The sequence below is a fragment of the Ranitomeya imitator genome, chromosome 1 (genome assembly GCF_032444005.1).
Source record: "Ranitomeya imitator isolate aRanImi1 chromosome 1, aRanImi1.pri, whole genome shotgun sequence".
NCBI lineage: Eukaryota > Metazoa > Chordata > Amphibia > Anura > Dendrobatidae > Ranitomeya > Ranitomeya imitator.
The window spans coordinates 1249484775-1249499772 of record NC_091282.1 but is presented as its reverse complement, the minus strand read 5'-3'; the positions used below and the strand labels follow the sequence as shown (position 1 = coordinate 1249499772).

General features: G+C 45.5%; 1 protein-coding gene across 1 annotated transcript in view; it reads left to right on the top strand.

Annotated features, from left to right (window-relative positions):
- The window catches only part of LOC138657482 (vomeronasal type-2 receptor 26-like), a 121619-nt gene that overhangs the window by 10705 nt on the left and 95916 nt on the right, over window positions 1-14998 (top strand). The window contains exon 2 of the mRNA XM_069745270.1: window positions 5314-5605. Within this exon, the coding sequence (XP_069601371.1) occupies window positions 5314-5605 (292 nt within the window). The remainder of the gene's footprint in view (window positions 1-5313; window positions 5606-14998) is intronic.

Sequence of the window (14998 nt, the reverse complement as noted above, 5' to 3'; positions counted from 1 at the left end):
CGTTCAAAAAGTCAAAAGGTGCTCCTTCCCTTTCAAGCCCTGCTGTGCGCTAAAACAGTATTTTTCCCCCACACATGGTGTATCGGGGTATTCAGGAGAAATTGCTCAACAATTTTAGTGGACCATTTTCTCCTTTTACTCTTGAGAAAATAAAAAAATCATTGCTAAAATATCATTTTAGTGGAAAAATGTGATTTTTTTATTCACGGCTCTGCGTTATAAACTTCTGTGAAGCACCTGGGGGTTCAAAGTGCTCACCACGTAGCCACATAAGTTCAGTAAAGGGTGTAGGTTCCAAAATTGGGTCACTTGTGGGGTTTTCCAACGTTTAGGCACATCAGGGGCTCTTCAAACGCGACATGGCGTCCACTCTCAATTCCAGCCGGTTTTGCGTTCAAAAACTCAAAAAGCACTCCTTCCCTTCTGAGCCCTGCTGTGCGCCCAAACAGTGGTTTTCCCCCACATATGGGGTATCGGCGTATTCAAATTCCTTTGTTTTTGTTTGCTTTTTTTAAAGCTTACATTTTAATTTCTGAATTCCTGTTTTGTTTGTCCAATTTATTAGCCACACAGTTTTTGGCATAATTAAAAAGAAAGAGAAAATAATACAGAAATAAATAAGTAAAAAAAAAGTTAAGGTTTTTTTAACTAGTTGCATCTAACAATGCCAGCCAACAACAATACTTCTGGCTGTTGTTACATAATTATCTAGTCTTTAGGATTAAGAATTCTTTGTTAACTCGAACCTAACAAATGATACAAGGAGCTCGGTCCACAGACAGGATACTGTATATCAGCCACTACCTTTATGATTTCATCCATGTATTTTGAGTAGAGATGAGCGAGCTTATTCAGAAAATGGTCACCGAATCCAAATGTTCCATATTTGTGTTTAAGTTATGTTTGGCTATCGTTTACGAACATATCCACTCATCTCTACTTGTATGAGCAAATATGTTCGGAATAAAATCGTCAAACATAAATTCGGCACAAAATATGGCACATTCAAATTCAGTCACCATTTACCAAGTTCTCTCATCTCTATTTATGACTATGAAATTCTAAAAATATACCTTAGAAGCCAGCTGAGGACCAAACCGCTCGTAGAGTGAAGTCATCATACAGATGAGTTTCTGGCGGCTTCTCCCCATCCACCACCCTTGAGTGAAGTGTCTCTCCCAAGAACGTGTGTGGAAAATGACCTATCAGTCAATGACCACAGGGAACCTGCAAGTCCATCAGTTATCTGAGGTGGCTTGGTCCCCAGCTGATTTTTAGAATATATTTTTCTTTGAGGCATCACAGCAATTCAGGGTTAGACAGACATGGCTGAATCCATACAGTCAATGTGTAATACATGCCGAACGTGGATTGAGAAGCATGTATCAGCCATCAAGTTCCCTTTAATAGGGAAAATTAAAAAAAAAATGCCTGGATGCATTATAGATTGTATGAGCCAAAACTGGCAATTTTAACTCAGTAAATGGCTTGGTAAAAGTGGTTGACTTTTTCACATCATTGTCATACTGCTATGACAAAGTGTTGAGAAATAGGAAGACTCATTTGTCAAACTCATGACAAGTGGTGGAATACTTTACAGCACAAATTTTACTCCAGTTCCTGACTGGAGAAAGATTTGTGCTGAGGACCCTAAGAAGGTGTCTGTACTTGACATCTAGTCTGATTTACTAAAATATGTGCACCACTTGAAGAATCAGGGTCAGAATATCTATCTCCCTCCTAAAAAATACTTAGAAAAAAAATGCTCACGTTTTACTTTCTGCATACTGTGATGCAGTGACCCCTGTAACAGGTAGGGGAGGCGTATTGAGGCTGTGAGAGTACATGGCAGTTGCATGGATGTGACAAAGTCCGGCATTGTGGTGAATGGCCGATATATATGTCGCAGAGGAGGGGACTCTGCGCTGCCAGCCTGAATCGATGTGGTGTTCTGGGACCTGCAGTCCTATAGTTATAGTGTTGTATAATAGTCATGGGAGGCTGGCAGGGCTAGTTATGTGAGATGGGCGGGACAAACTAGCCAAACACCCACACTCCCACGAAGGGGAGTGGTTAAAAGGTATATGATGTGACCAGGGTGTGGGTCACATGTTTGCTGAGAGTTTCCTGTTTGAAGCCTGTGTTGGAAGACCAGGGAGGAGGCTTCCTGAAGAGCACATGGTGGGGCTTCAGACCTGGTGGCCTGGGGTGTTGGACTAACGTCCTGAACAGCACCTGGTAGGCCACATGCTGGTGTTGGGAGGTCCTGGGTGTAAGACCGGATCCCTAGGGGAAGCTACTGTCCTTAAGTGGGTCTGGACTGGCTAAGATATGCCACACGGGCAAGTTGGTGATCCCCGTGAGGCAGCTTTCCCAAGAGAGAGGACTGACAAGGAGTCAGCAGGTGGGGCAGGAGCTCCCAGAAGGTACCATAGTCTGTTGGTGCTAATTTTTTCTATGAACTGTGTGGTAACCCACGGCAACTGGTCAGAAGAGGACCAGCGTGTTTAGTTGCTGCAAAGGGATAATGCAAGCCAATGATACAGTGTGTAATGGACTATATGTAAGCCGGTGATTTGTAACTTGGCTTACTGCGCGGTTTATGACTTGAAAATAAACCGTATGGACTGATTTGTGTTGAAAATTTGTGCCCGTGCGCTTGAATCCAGTGCCAAGCGAGTAATCCTCTACCCGTTAGTGAGTGCAATCTCACAATACCTAATTTATTAATCCAGTTTGATAACGTACAGCACTGCTTTCAGCACTCTTCCTCCTCTACCTCCATGGCATTGTCAATTCACATTTTATTTGCCCAAGAAATGTGCATCCAGTGATCCATTTGTTAGGAAATTGAACATTTACAAGTCCAAAAATGCTGATTTATTTTACAAAGTAAACATGTGTATCATGCATCAAGTTTATAATTCAACTGACTTTCAACTTCATTCTAATGTTTAATTGAATTACATTTTATTGTGCCTGGATGACTTTCACCATTAACAGGAAAAGGCATCCTTGTGCAAAACTGTGCTCTTCCACAGAGAACATAGGGCAAAATTGTTGAAACGTAGAAAACAAAAATCCTTGTAGTTTCCGCAATGCAATTTTGTTTCAATAAATTTTCATTTTGTAAAAAAAAAAAGTTAATCATTTTTGGAAAATAATAACACTAGCACCCTCAGTGATAGAGACTAAGCACAATTATAGGATGTGAAGCAGCAGGCATATCAGCATATGTTTTCCATGTTTAGTCATGCTTTTGCAGAAAGGACGGTTGACTGACGGCTGCTTGTCTGGCAAGAAAACCCCTGTCCACTTCTTGTAGATTCAACAACTCCTTTTGTGCCTGGCCTCTGCAAAAAGCAGGGAAAAAAGGGGAAAAATTGTTAAAAATTATTAACCCAAACATTTTTGCAATTCTGTAGGCTCAATAATTTTTTTACAAAATTCTATTTTTTCATTCAAGTAATTTTTATTGAAAATTTTCTCAACCATATCAACAAGACATAACACAAGACATAACACGAGAGGGGAGGAAGTGGTGGGGGTCGAGGGGCTAGAGGCAAAATTCTATTTTTTAAACTGTAAATTATTTTTATTAGGGTGGTTGAACTGACATAATAACTGTAATAACGTGTTCCCTGATTGGTGAAGCTATTGCAGAGTGGATGGCTACCGACTGCATGTTTGTCCAGTAGACCACAATCCAAACCTTACGGCGTCAAAATAACTCACTGACACCCATGTGCCATTATGCAGGAGATCTGCATCCATCACTGGCATGCTCCTGTCATTCTCTGTTTGATAATGTCTCCTGATGAATCTCTAGATTGCTGTGGAAAATGCGTTAGAATGAGATAGAGCGTCGTCTTCAGATAAGGAACTTTATATTGTGGCAATTGTTATGTCTATGTTTAGGCTTTTTCTGCAACAAATTCAGTTATTTGGTAATTTCCTGTCGATTAACATAGCATCTTTTGAGCACAGGAAAATTTATATAATTACAAATTTTTCTTTCTTTTGCAATTTGTAGATTAATATGAAGGTCACCTGTTATTGTACACGACCCAACGTTATCTGTGACAGCCTATCTACAGCATTGATTTGTACACACCAGGATTTTGAGGGGGCAAGTCGACAATGAGTGAGGCATCATTTTGCAACTTTTGGGTGTTAACAAGAGAGGATTATAAGAGGGCGCAGTAGAGTTAGGATTAAAAATTAGTGAACGTAGTCGGCTCCCTCCTTAAGTAGCAGCATCGGGAACCCAGGTACTTGGAGCGCTCCAGATAATCAACTGTTCCGAGCCACAGCTGCATGTGTTGCGACTGTGTGACAGTAACCACACATGCATGGAGAGCCTGTGAATTATGACTGTCACACTGCCGCATGCAGAAAAGTCGTGGGGACACCATCACGTGTTTCTCAACGCAAGCAATAAATAGCCAGGTCTTTCACCGGGAAGGAACAACCACGGGAAGGGCAGCATCCAAAAAGGAAAACCACCTATGCCAAAACATGGTATCCATCCACAAACAGCTGTTTCGGGGTATTTGCCCATCATCGGTGTGGAAACAGCTGTCTGTGGATGGATACCATGCTTTGGCATAGGTGGTTTTCCTTTTTGGATGCTGCCCTTCCCGTGGTTGTTCCTTCCCGGTGAAAGACCTGGCTATTTATTGCTTGCGTTGAGAAACACGTGATGGTTTCTCCGCGGCTTTTCTACATGCATTTGCATATTTCCCATAAGGGATGGGAGCAGTGTTCTGGATCAATGCGTTGAGAAACACGTGATGGTGTCTCCGCGGTGTTGGATGTTTTGAGCTCCCGGAGGTCATTCCTCCTTATGTTTATTGTCACACAGCCGCGACACATGTAGCTGTGGCGCCGAACAGCTGATTATATAGAGTGCTCCAAGTATCCAGGTTCCCAATGTCGCTTCTTCAGTAAGAGCTAAAGCTTGCTGAATAAGGAGGGAGCCGGCGATCATTCGCTCATCTCAAGTTAGGATATTACTCGCCATGTACACAAATGAGTGATTATTCTACAAGGTTTCCTGAAATGACAATAATGCTTTACTGCAAGTTCAATGATTAGGAGTTGTGGCCCAATACTTACCGGTTTAGTATAAAAGTAACACCTTATATATTATTAACAAATCCAATTGCCTGTATTGGTCAATGTTGGGTATAATGTAAGGTTTATATCGAAAAATACAGAACAGCACAGGGAAAAACATATTATATTAATATTGAAAAACATAAAATTGATTTAATTTGTAAATTGATAATTACATTCTATTATTTTCTGCAGTGCCAAATTTAGAGAATACAGACATCTCTTGACATTCATTTTTGCCATTGATGATATTAACAGTAATCCGGCCATTCTACCAAACGTCACCCTGGGATATCATCTGTATGATTCCTGCGGCAATGTGAATAAAGTTCTGAAGGACGTTCTGCAGATAATGTCCGGACACTCAGTAACAGCTCCTAATTATTCATGTATGGACCATGATAATGTAGCTGGTTATATTGGAGACCAAGGATCTGCCACCACCCTACCGATGGCTCAGTTATTGGGTATGTATGGATATACACAGGTAAGTCTTGATAAAAAAAAAAAAGCTGGCTCCTTTGGATTCTACACCATGACATTTTGAGAATGGATGAGGAGAGAATTTACTGGACAGCGCATATTGAAAAGCCACTGTATGAAGCCTAATGCCCTGGTTCCTTTTCAGTAGGATGCATCTCGACCAGGGTTGGTTGAGAACTGAAAAGCTGGAGTGCTCGGTACTTGAATCGAGCAGGTTGGACAAAAACATTTTCTCTTGCTTTCATTCTCAGTAAACCATAGTCAGAAATGAATTTAAACAACATCATATTGATATAGAAGAGACTTAAACTTTCCATTCTAACAGGTTCCTCATATGGTTTTATGGAGAAAAAAAAAGTAAAATAGATTGAGATCGCCATTGAGTAATATAAGGTTTTCCACACTGGTAGTAGACAATCTAGTCCAACTTGGTGTGACGAAGCCACTTGGCCTGCTGAATGCCCTCTGTCAGTACATAGGAGGCTGGACATGACACTGTGTCTAGGATAGTTCTCACAACTGCTCTGCTGGTCCCTTTTGCTGATTCAGAAGTCCATGAATTTAGGGCTCAGGGCATTTGCTGGAGAAATCACACAGTCCAGGCTCTACAGCTGTTTAGACAGAACATTTTTGCTTGCTGAAGTTTGGTGCAACAGGCAGCAAAACATCTGATTTATCATCAATGTCATCAATGCTGTAGTCACTGCTGCTGCCTCATATACCTGTAGTACTAGTGCTAGTACAGGTGGGGGAATTATCATCATCGTCAGATGTGCTGTCATCGGATGAATGCTCAGCAAATATATCTGGCCAAGCAGGGAACATAACTTATCAATGCATTAATTCTTGAATCAGGAAACAATTCTTACATTTTAAATTTATTATGGGGGAGTAAAAGTATGGCTGGCGTCTGATCAAAAGTCATAATTTTGCTTCATTGTAGCAATACGTGAAATATGTATATGATTATACGAGTTTCAGCTAAGTTTTCACTTCAAAAACTCAACAAAGAGACACAGTTAACACATATCCTTAGAGAAAACATCATCCTGCTGTGACTAAGATCAGTGATGGGCAACATACTCCATTACAAACTGCACCGTCCTCTCCATTTATATGCTTGACGGAGGCAAAGTAGGTCAGATGTGACCCCGTCTGGAAGTAGAACTATGGCTCAGACTGCTTGTATCACCAACATTCTTAGATATGTTTTCTTTTCTTATCTCTTTTCCACTATCCTGTTGATTTTCATTGCTGCTTTTTCTTTTACCTCACATTTTGTACAACTTTAGAATTATTCCTAGGCATCATTTTCAATTCTAATTATTCAACAATTGCCCTCCCAAAATGTAATAAGAAATTCTAGGTGGGCAGTTACATGGAGAGATAGCAAAAGGGAGCAGCAAGCAGCAATATAGGTGTGAAGGTTAGAAAATCAAACTAGTAAAACAGTTGTGCAAAAACAGAAATATACAGATAAATGTGTGCATTAGAGATGAGCAGATATTTCAAATGTGAAGTCATTGAAGTTGCTGAATCTTCCCATAAGACGGAAAGAAAGTGAGGGAGAGAGCTAGGTTTTAAAGTGGCTGCTGCATTCCTATCCTAGTCTTAATTATGAATAGCAATGCTGCCTCTGGATACTAGGAAAAAATGAGACACTTAGCACATAATTGGGCCAGTTCATGCATGTCCATCAACCAACAAGGTTGTCTCAAAACTGATGGGTCCTAACGTGTCTAATGTGAATACCTTTCTAAGACTGAAGTCTGAATTTCTGGGTAGGTGGCAGTACCTCTCTTCCAGTCTTATTTTATGGGTAGGCAGGTCCCTGCTGCAATTTAAATCCACCACATGTTGAAGGGTGGACTGCTTGGGCAGAAAGCTAATACCTACCCTTAAAATCAGACTTGGAAGAGAGTTATTGAAATCTACCCAGGAATTCAGACTTCAGTCTTAGAAAGGTATTCACATTAGACACTTTAGGACCTATAAGTTTTAAGGCCAGTCCACAGTAGCCATGGTCTCCTGTAACAGAATAAAATAATAAACCACAGTATTCCATACCTGTCAGCAGAGATGATAATAATTCAATTGTCCCATGATGGGTCTAGCACTGCTAAATCTAGATTGCAGGCTGCATCATTGCATGATGTAATTATATAGCCTCCAATTAAGCAGATACTGTAAACAGCGTGTGCTACCACTACTTAGTGTCTCTCAGTGAACTCCTATGACCTGACCGACGTCACCTCCAGCGTGAGAAAGCTCTCGTGATCGCGGTGCCATCAGAAATGTCTTGAGAGTTCACTGCCAAATAACTCAGTTCAACTCACTGATTCAGCACAAGCGCCAAGGGATAACTTGTAACGGCGCTCACAGTGATGTCAGATTGGTGAAGTGAGTTAATTGGCTGTGAACTCCCAGGACCTTTCTGATGGCTTCACAAGCATGAGAACTTTCTCTAGCTCTAAGTGATGTCAGTAAGGTCATAGGAGTTCACCGCGAGACACTAAAGGTACCGTCACACTAGGCGACGCTGCAGCGATACCGACAACGATCCGGATCGCTGCAGCGTCGCTGGAGAGCTGTCACACAGACAGCTCTCCAGCGACGCCGGTAATCAGGGTAAACATCGGGTTACTAAGCACAGGGCCGCGCTTAGTAACCCAATGTTTACCCTGGTTACCATCGTTAAAGTAAAAAAAACAACCACTTCATACTTACCTACTGCTGTCTGTCCCAGGCGCTCGGCTTCTCTGGTCTGGCTGTGAGCGCCGGGCAGCCGGAAAGCAGAGCGGTGACGTCACCGCTGTGCTTTCCGGCCGCTGTGCTCACAGCCAGAGCAGAGAAGCCCAGCGCCGGGGACAGACAGCAGTAGGTAAGTATGAAGTGGTTGTTTTTTTTACTTTAACGATGGTAACCAGGGTAAACATCGGGTTACTAAGCATGGCCCTGTGCTTAGTAACCCGATGTTTACCCTGATTACCAGTGAAGACTTTTAGGGGTCGAGTTCCTGCCTCTTCATAGGGGGAATCTCGGGCCATCTCCGCTGCGGTCTCCCATTCTTCTCCTGCCGCAGTGGAGCTTGCTCAGCGGAGACGTCGATCCCAGCGTCTCGCTCAGTCTGACTCTGTGCTTAGAGTTACTGCTGCGTTTCCTGCTTCTCCTATTGAAGTTAGTGCTGGGCAGCGGCGAGCGGACGTTTCTGGGGCTAAGTCCTGCTTTTTACATTCTGAGCATGCCCAGAGTAAGATCTCTCAGTGGAGATCGAGGGTCACATGATCAGATACTGCAGCTAAGGTCCTTGTAGCTGCTAGGACTAAATCCTGCTTTGCACTCTGAGCATGCCCAGGGCGAGATCTCTTAGTGGAGATCCAGGGTCACATGCTCAGGTGCTGCAGCACTCCATTGGTCCTTCTTTGGAAGGTCCTAAACATGCTGCAGCTATTTAAGCCTCGCATGGCCGCACGGCCATGCGCTAGTATTGTCTTTTGTAAATGTGTGTGTGTTGTGAGTGAAAGTCGTTCTTTAAAATCCCCTCCCTATTAAATGACTGCTCGCGGAAGGTGGGTGATTGCTACCTAGCGCCCGACTTAGCCATCAGCACGGTAGACACATTACAGCGTCTTTTAGTGGCGTCCGCCAGTGCGGCACCGTACGCACTCTCGTGTCTCTAAATATATTCTCTTGGTGCGGTACCGCGGCCCTGTGACTCAACAGGGTTCGCTTCCTTCACACTGGGTGAAGTTAACCCAAGTGTGTATTCATATTGTACCGCCATCTCGTCCGTCTCTACTAGCAGCAGGGTTTTCACCTGCACGGTGGACCTCGGACGGCAAACGCACCTAATACCATTACACCTTATACTTGGTGCGTTCCGCCAGTCCAAACAAAGACATCGCTGAATCGGTGTCACACACGCCGATTCAGTGATGTCAGCGGGAGAGCCAGCGACGAAACAAAGTTCTGGCCTTTCTGCCCCGACCAGCGATATCACAGCAGGGGCCTGATCGCTGCTGCCTGTCACACTGGACGATATCGCTAGCCTGGACGCTGCAACGTCACGGATCGCTAGCGATATCGTCTAGTGTGACGGTACCTTAAGTAGTGGTAGCATATGCAGTGTCTCTGATGGATGGCAGGCTGTATAGTCACATCATGCAACAATGCAGCCTGCCATCTCGATGTTTCAGAGCTAGATATGTTGCTGGACAAATGGATTATTATCTTCTCTGTGGACAGGTGAGGAATGTTATTATTATTACTATTTATTATTATAGCGCCATTTATTCCATGGTGCTTTGCATGTGAAAATGGGTATACCTAGTAAAAAAACATGTACTACAATCTTAAAGGGACTCTGTCACCTGAATTTGGAGAGAACAATCTTCAGCCATAGGGGCGGAGTTTTCGGGTATTTGATTGACCCATTCTCTGTCCTCCGTAGTACATGCCTGCACAAGGCAATCTTGCCTTGTGCAGGCGTGTACTATGGAGGACAGAGAATGAACTTCAACTCAATATTGCAGCCAGCATGCAGCCGGCGGGTAAGGAAAGGGTGAATCAAACACCCGAAAACCCCGCCCCTATGGCTGAAGATTGTTCCCTCCAAATTCAGGTGACAGAGTCCCTTTAATCATTACAAATCACGACTGGTACAGGAGGAGAAAGGACCCTGCCTGCGAGACCTCACAATTAGTGTTGAGCATTCCGATACCGCAAGTATCGGGTATCGGCCGATATTTGCGGTATCGGAATTCCGATACCGAATTCCGATACTTCCTGCGTATCGGATACCGGAATCGGAAGTTCCCAGAATTCAAACTGAACGCAGCAGCCAATGAGGAATGATTGGAAGTGTGGGCACATCCTGTTTAGCATGGTGGGCATGTAAGTACTGGCAAGGCTGTGATTGGCTGCTGAAATGATGTCACTCTGCACTATAAAAAATGCTGCCGCCATTTTGCGCACACTCTGCTGTGATTTCAGTTAGGGACAGGACGCTGTGTTCTAACTGAGGGCCAGTTGAGATAGCTAATTGCTTTATTTTCCTTTCCAAAGGCTAATTTAGCAAAACGCTGTGTGTTCTTCACTGTTCACCTTGCTCTTGCCTTGCAGCGCTGTTTTAACAGCGTTCTGCAAGGTCTCTCTGTGTATGTGTGTGTGCAGCTCACTCTGTAGTCTGTGTGCAGCCATATACCCGGTTGTATTCAGCTCAGGGGGGGTTCACACTGCCTCACACAGTTGTCCTTTTTTGCTCATAGTGCAGCCTGCTGCACATTTTTTCTCAAATTTCCTATTAGTGTTTTTCCACCCGTCTCCAGCTAAATTGTGGAAAAACACTACATAGGATAACCTAGAGGGGGGTTTTTGGGCCTTGCAGCGCCGTTTACGGCTGTCTGCACGGTCTCCGTGTGAGCCCAGCTCGCCCTGTAGTCTGTGTGCAGCCATAGCCGGTTGGATTCAGCTCAGGGTTCGTTACTGCCTCATACCTTGAGAAAAATTTTCCTTTTTTTCAAATAGTGCAGCCTGTTTAAAAATTTTTTAAAAAAATTCCTATTAGTGTTTTTCCACCCGTCTCCAGCTAAATTGTGGAAAAACATTACATAGGATAACCTAGAGGGGTTTTTTGGGCCTTGCAGCACCGTTTACGGCTGTCTGCACGGTCTCTGTGTGAGCGCAGCTCGCCCTGTAGTCTGTGTGCAGCCATAGCCGGTTGGATTCAGCTCAGGGTGCGTTACTGCCTCATACCTTGAAAAAAAATTTCCTTTTTTTCAAATAGTGCAGCCTGTTTAAACTTTTAAAAAAAAATTTCCTATTAGTGTTTTTCCACCCGTCTCCAGCTAAATTGTGGTAAAACACTACATAGGATAACCTAGAGGGTTTTTTTTTGGCCTTGCAGCACCGTTTACGGCTGTCTACACGATCTCTGTGTGAGCGCAGCTCGCCCTGTAGTCTGTGTGCAGCCATAGCCGGTTGGATTCAGCTCAGGGTGCGTTACTGCCTCATACCTTGAAAAAAAATTTCATTTTTTTCAAATAGTGCAGCCAGTTTAAAATTTAAAAAAAAAATTTCCTATTAGTGTTTTTCCACCCGTCTCCAGCTAAATTGTGGAAAAACACTACATAGGATAACCTAGAGGGTGTTTATTGGGCCTTGCAGCGCCGTTTACGGCTGTCTGCACGGTCTCTGTGTGAGCGCAGCTCGCCCTGTAGTCTGTGTGCAGCCATAGCCGGTTGGATTCAGCTCAGGGTGCGTTACTGCCTCATACCTTGAAAAAAAATTTCCTTTTTTTCAAATAGTGCAGCCTGTTTAAAATTAAAAAAAAAAATTCCCTATTAGTGTCTTTCCACCCGTCTCCAGCTAAATAGTGGAAAAACACTAAATAGGATAACCTAGAGGAGGATTTTTGGGCCTTGCAGCGCCGTTTACGGCTGTCTGCACGGTCTCCGTGTGATTTAAACTTGCTCTGTAGCCCGATCTGCAAAAAAAAAAAAAGTAAAGTTCACCAAACACAACTTAACACTTGTGTAGGCCACATTTGAAAAATAATAAAGTTTAGTCCACACTTTACAACATTAGTGTTTCTTACACCTGTTAGGAGGAGCATTTCAGGAATAAGCACACTAAGGCCTTAGTACTTTTCTGCTTATCTTTATCTGTCAACCAAGATGAAGAGGGCAGGGAGTAAGGCACGTGGGCGTGGGCGCAGAGCAGGGAGAGGAGCAGGGAGAGGACGTGGTGATTCTGTGCCTGCTGCGGGCACCGGTGACTCGTCGTCACTCAGTTTCAGCAGGGAACAGTCCTTCATGCGCAGCTTTGTCGGAGAGCGCCGTGCACCGCTGCTGCGTGAAGACCAAATTGAAGCCGTTGTCAGGTGGATGGCAGCTAACGCCTCGGCATCGACTTCAGTTAGTGCCACATCCTCTCAGGCACAGACCACTGGAGAGCAGCCATCTGTCTCTTCACCACCTGCCAAATTGGCCAGGCAGTCAGAGAGCCCAGGACAGGAGCCGTCTCTACTTCTGTTCTCTGAATCTCTTGGCTTGGAAACAGGGGGCCAGCCAAGCCGCATTGGAGAAATGGAAGAAGAGGCAGTGTGCAGTGATGCCCAACAGCTTTGTCTCTCTGACTCTGAAGAGGCGGGTGGGCCAGTGCCTCCAGTGACCACAGCGCAGTACGCATCTGATGATGAAACTCAGGTGCCGCTTTCTGGTGTGTACTGTGCTGCCGAGACTACCCAGGAGGAGCAGTTGGTGGCAGAGGGTAGTGGAGATGATGAGGTCGTTGACCCATCGTGGCGTGAGGAACAGGAAGGTGGTGGGAGCAGCTCTGAGGAAGAGATTCCCCCTACGGGCCAAAGAGGGAGAGGGAGGGGGAAGACTGCGGAGCCTGTAGCCTCCACTTTGGCACCCGTTAGGAGCCTGTCTCTTTCCAAAGCCAAAAAGGGCGCTCCCAAGACTTGCAGTGCCTGGTCCTTTTTTGACACAGTTGCAGATGACATTTGTTTTGTCAAATGCAAGCTGTGTCATCAGAAAGTAAAAAGAGGGAAAAATGTCAGCAACCTCAATACCACAAATATGTGGAAACATGTGCGGACCAGGCATGCGGTGGAGTTACAGAAACAGACTGAAGATGTAGGCCAACCAACAGCGGCAGCTACCATCTCTTCAGCTCGTGTTGCCTCTTCCTCCAGCTCACGCACAGCTGGTTTGGCTTCCTCCCAGGATCGCCATGGAAGAACCTCTGGCACTGTTGTCCAGAGACCTTGTGTAATTCCACCCACAGCACCACCTTCCCAGTCATCCTCACACTCCCAGTCTACTCTGCAGCCATCGGTAGTACAGGCATGGGAGAAAAGGCGGGCATTCTCGGCCAACCACCCCCGAGCACAGGCTCTGAATGCAGGCATTGCCAAACTGTTGTCCCTGGAAATGCTCTCGTTCAGGCTGGTGGAGACTGACAGCTTCCGTGACTTGATGGCATTGGCAGTCCCACAGTACAAGGTGCCCAGCCGCTTTTACTTCAGCAGGCAAGCTGTCCCTGCCCTGCACAGGCATGTTGAGGGAAACATAAAACATGCGCTACTGAACGCCGTCAGTAGCAAGGTCCACCTCACCACCGATGCGTGGACCAGTCAGCATGGACAGGGGCGATACGTTTCCCTCACTGCCCATTGGGTTAATGTTGTTGAGCCAGGTACAGATCGTGCGAGTGGCGCAGGACGTGTCCTGCCCACTCCAAGGATTGCAGGCATCCAGTCTGTACGCATTGACTCCTCCTCTTACACAAGTTCCTCAGAATCAACTCTGCAGGAGCCGTCACAGTCCACCTCCACATGGACCCGTGAACGTTTACCTATGACCGACATGAGCACAGACGTGGCCAAACATCAGCAGGCCGTCTTGAAACTTGTTTCATTGGGGAATCGAAGCCACACAGCGCAGGAGCTCTGGAATGCCATCAAGCAGGAGAGCGATGTGTGGTTACTGCCAGCGAATCTCCAGCCAGGCATGGTAGTGTGTGACAATGGCCGAAATCTGGTGGCAGCTTTGGCCCTTGGCAACCTCACTCACATCCCATGTCTGGCACATGTGCTCAATTTGGTTGTGCAGAGTTTTCTGAGGGACTATCCGGATCGTGATGCCCTGCTGCACAAGATCCGCCTAGAGTGTGCTCACTTGCGGCGTTCCAGCTTGGCCAGATCCCGCATTGCTGCTCTGCAGCGCCGATTCCGCCTTCCGGAACACCGCATCATATGTGACCTACCTACCTGGTGGAATTCCACATTACATATGTTGGAGCGGTTGTGTGAGCAGCAGCAAGCAGTTATGGAGTACCAGCTGCATCAGGCGCAAAAAAGTCGCAGTCAGCGCCGATCAGACTTCACAACCACAGAGTGGGCCACTATGAAGGACGTCTGCCAGGTTTTGCGTCCTTTTGATTATTCCACGCGGATGGCAAGTGCAGATGATGCACTAGTCAGCATGACTGTCCCCCTTATCTGCCTGCTTCAGCAAACTTTGCAAGGGTTAAGGGATGATGTTGTGGAAGAGGTGGAGGATGAGGAGTCACCTTTTCCATCAGCTTCTGGAGAGTCAGCGCCACGTGGTTCCTCACAAAGGGGTACGCAGGGGCCAATTTGTGAGGAGGATGAGGAGGAGTCAATGGAGGAGGAAGAGCTCCGTCCAGAGGAGGGAGCGACACAATTGTCCAGTGGTCAGTGTGTACAGCGAGGGTGGGGTGATGACGAGCGGGCAGAGATCATGTCTCAAGCAGGGGACAACGTTTCTGGGCCAGTTGGCACTCTGCAGCACATGGTGGATTTCATGCTGCAGTGCCTGAGAAACGACCGTCGCATCGACCACATTCTCAACATGCCTGATTATTGGGT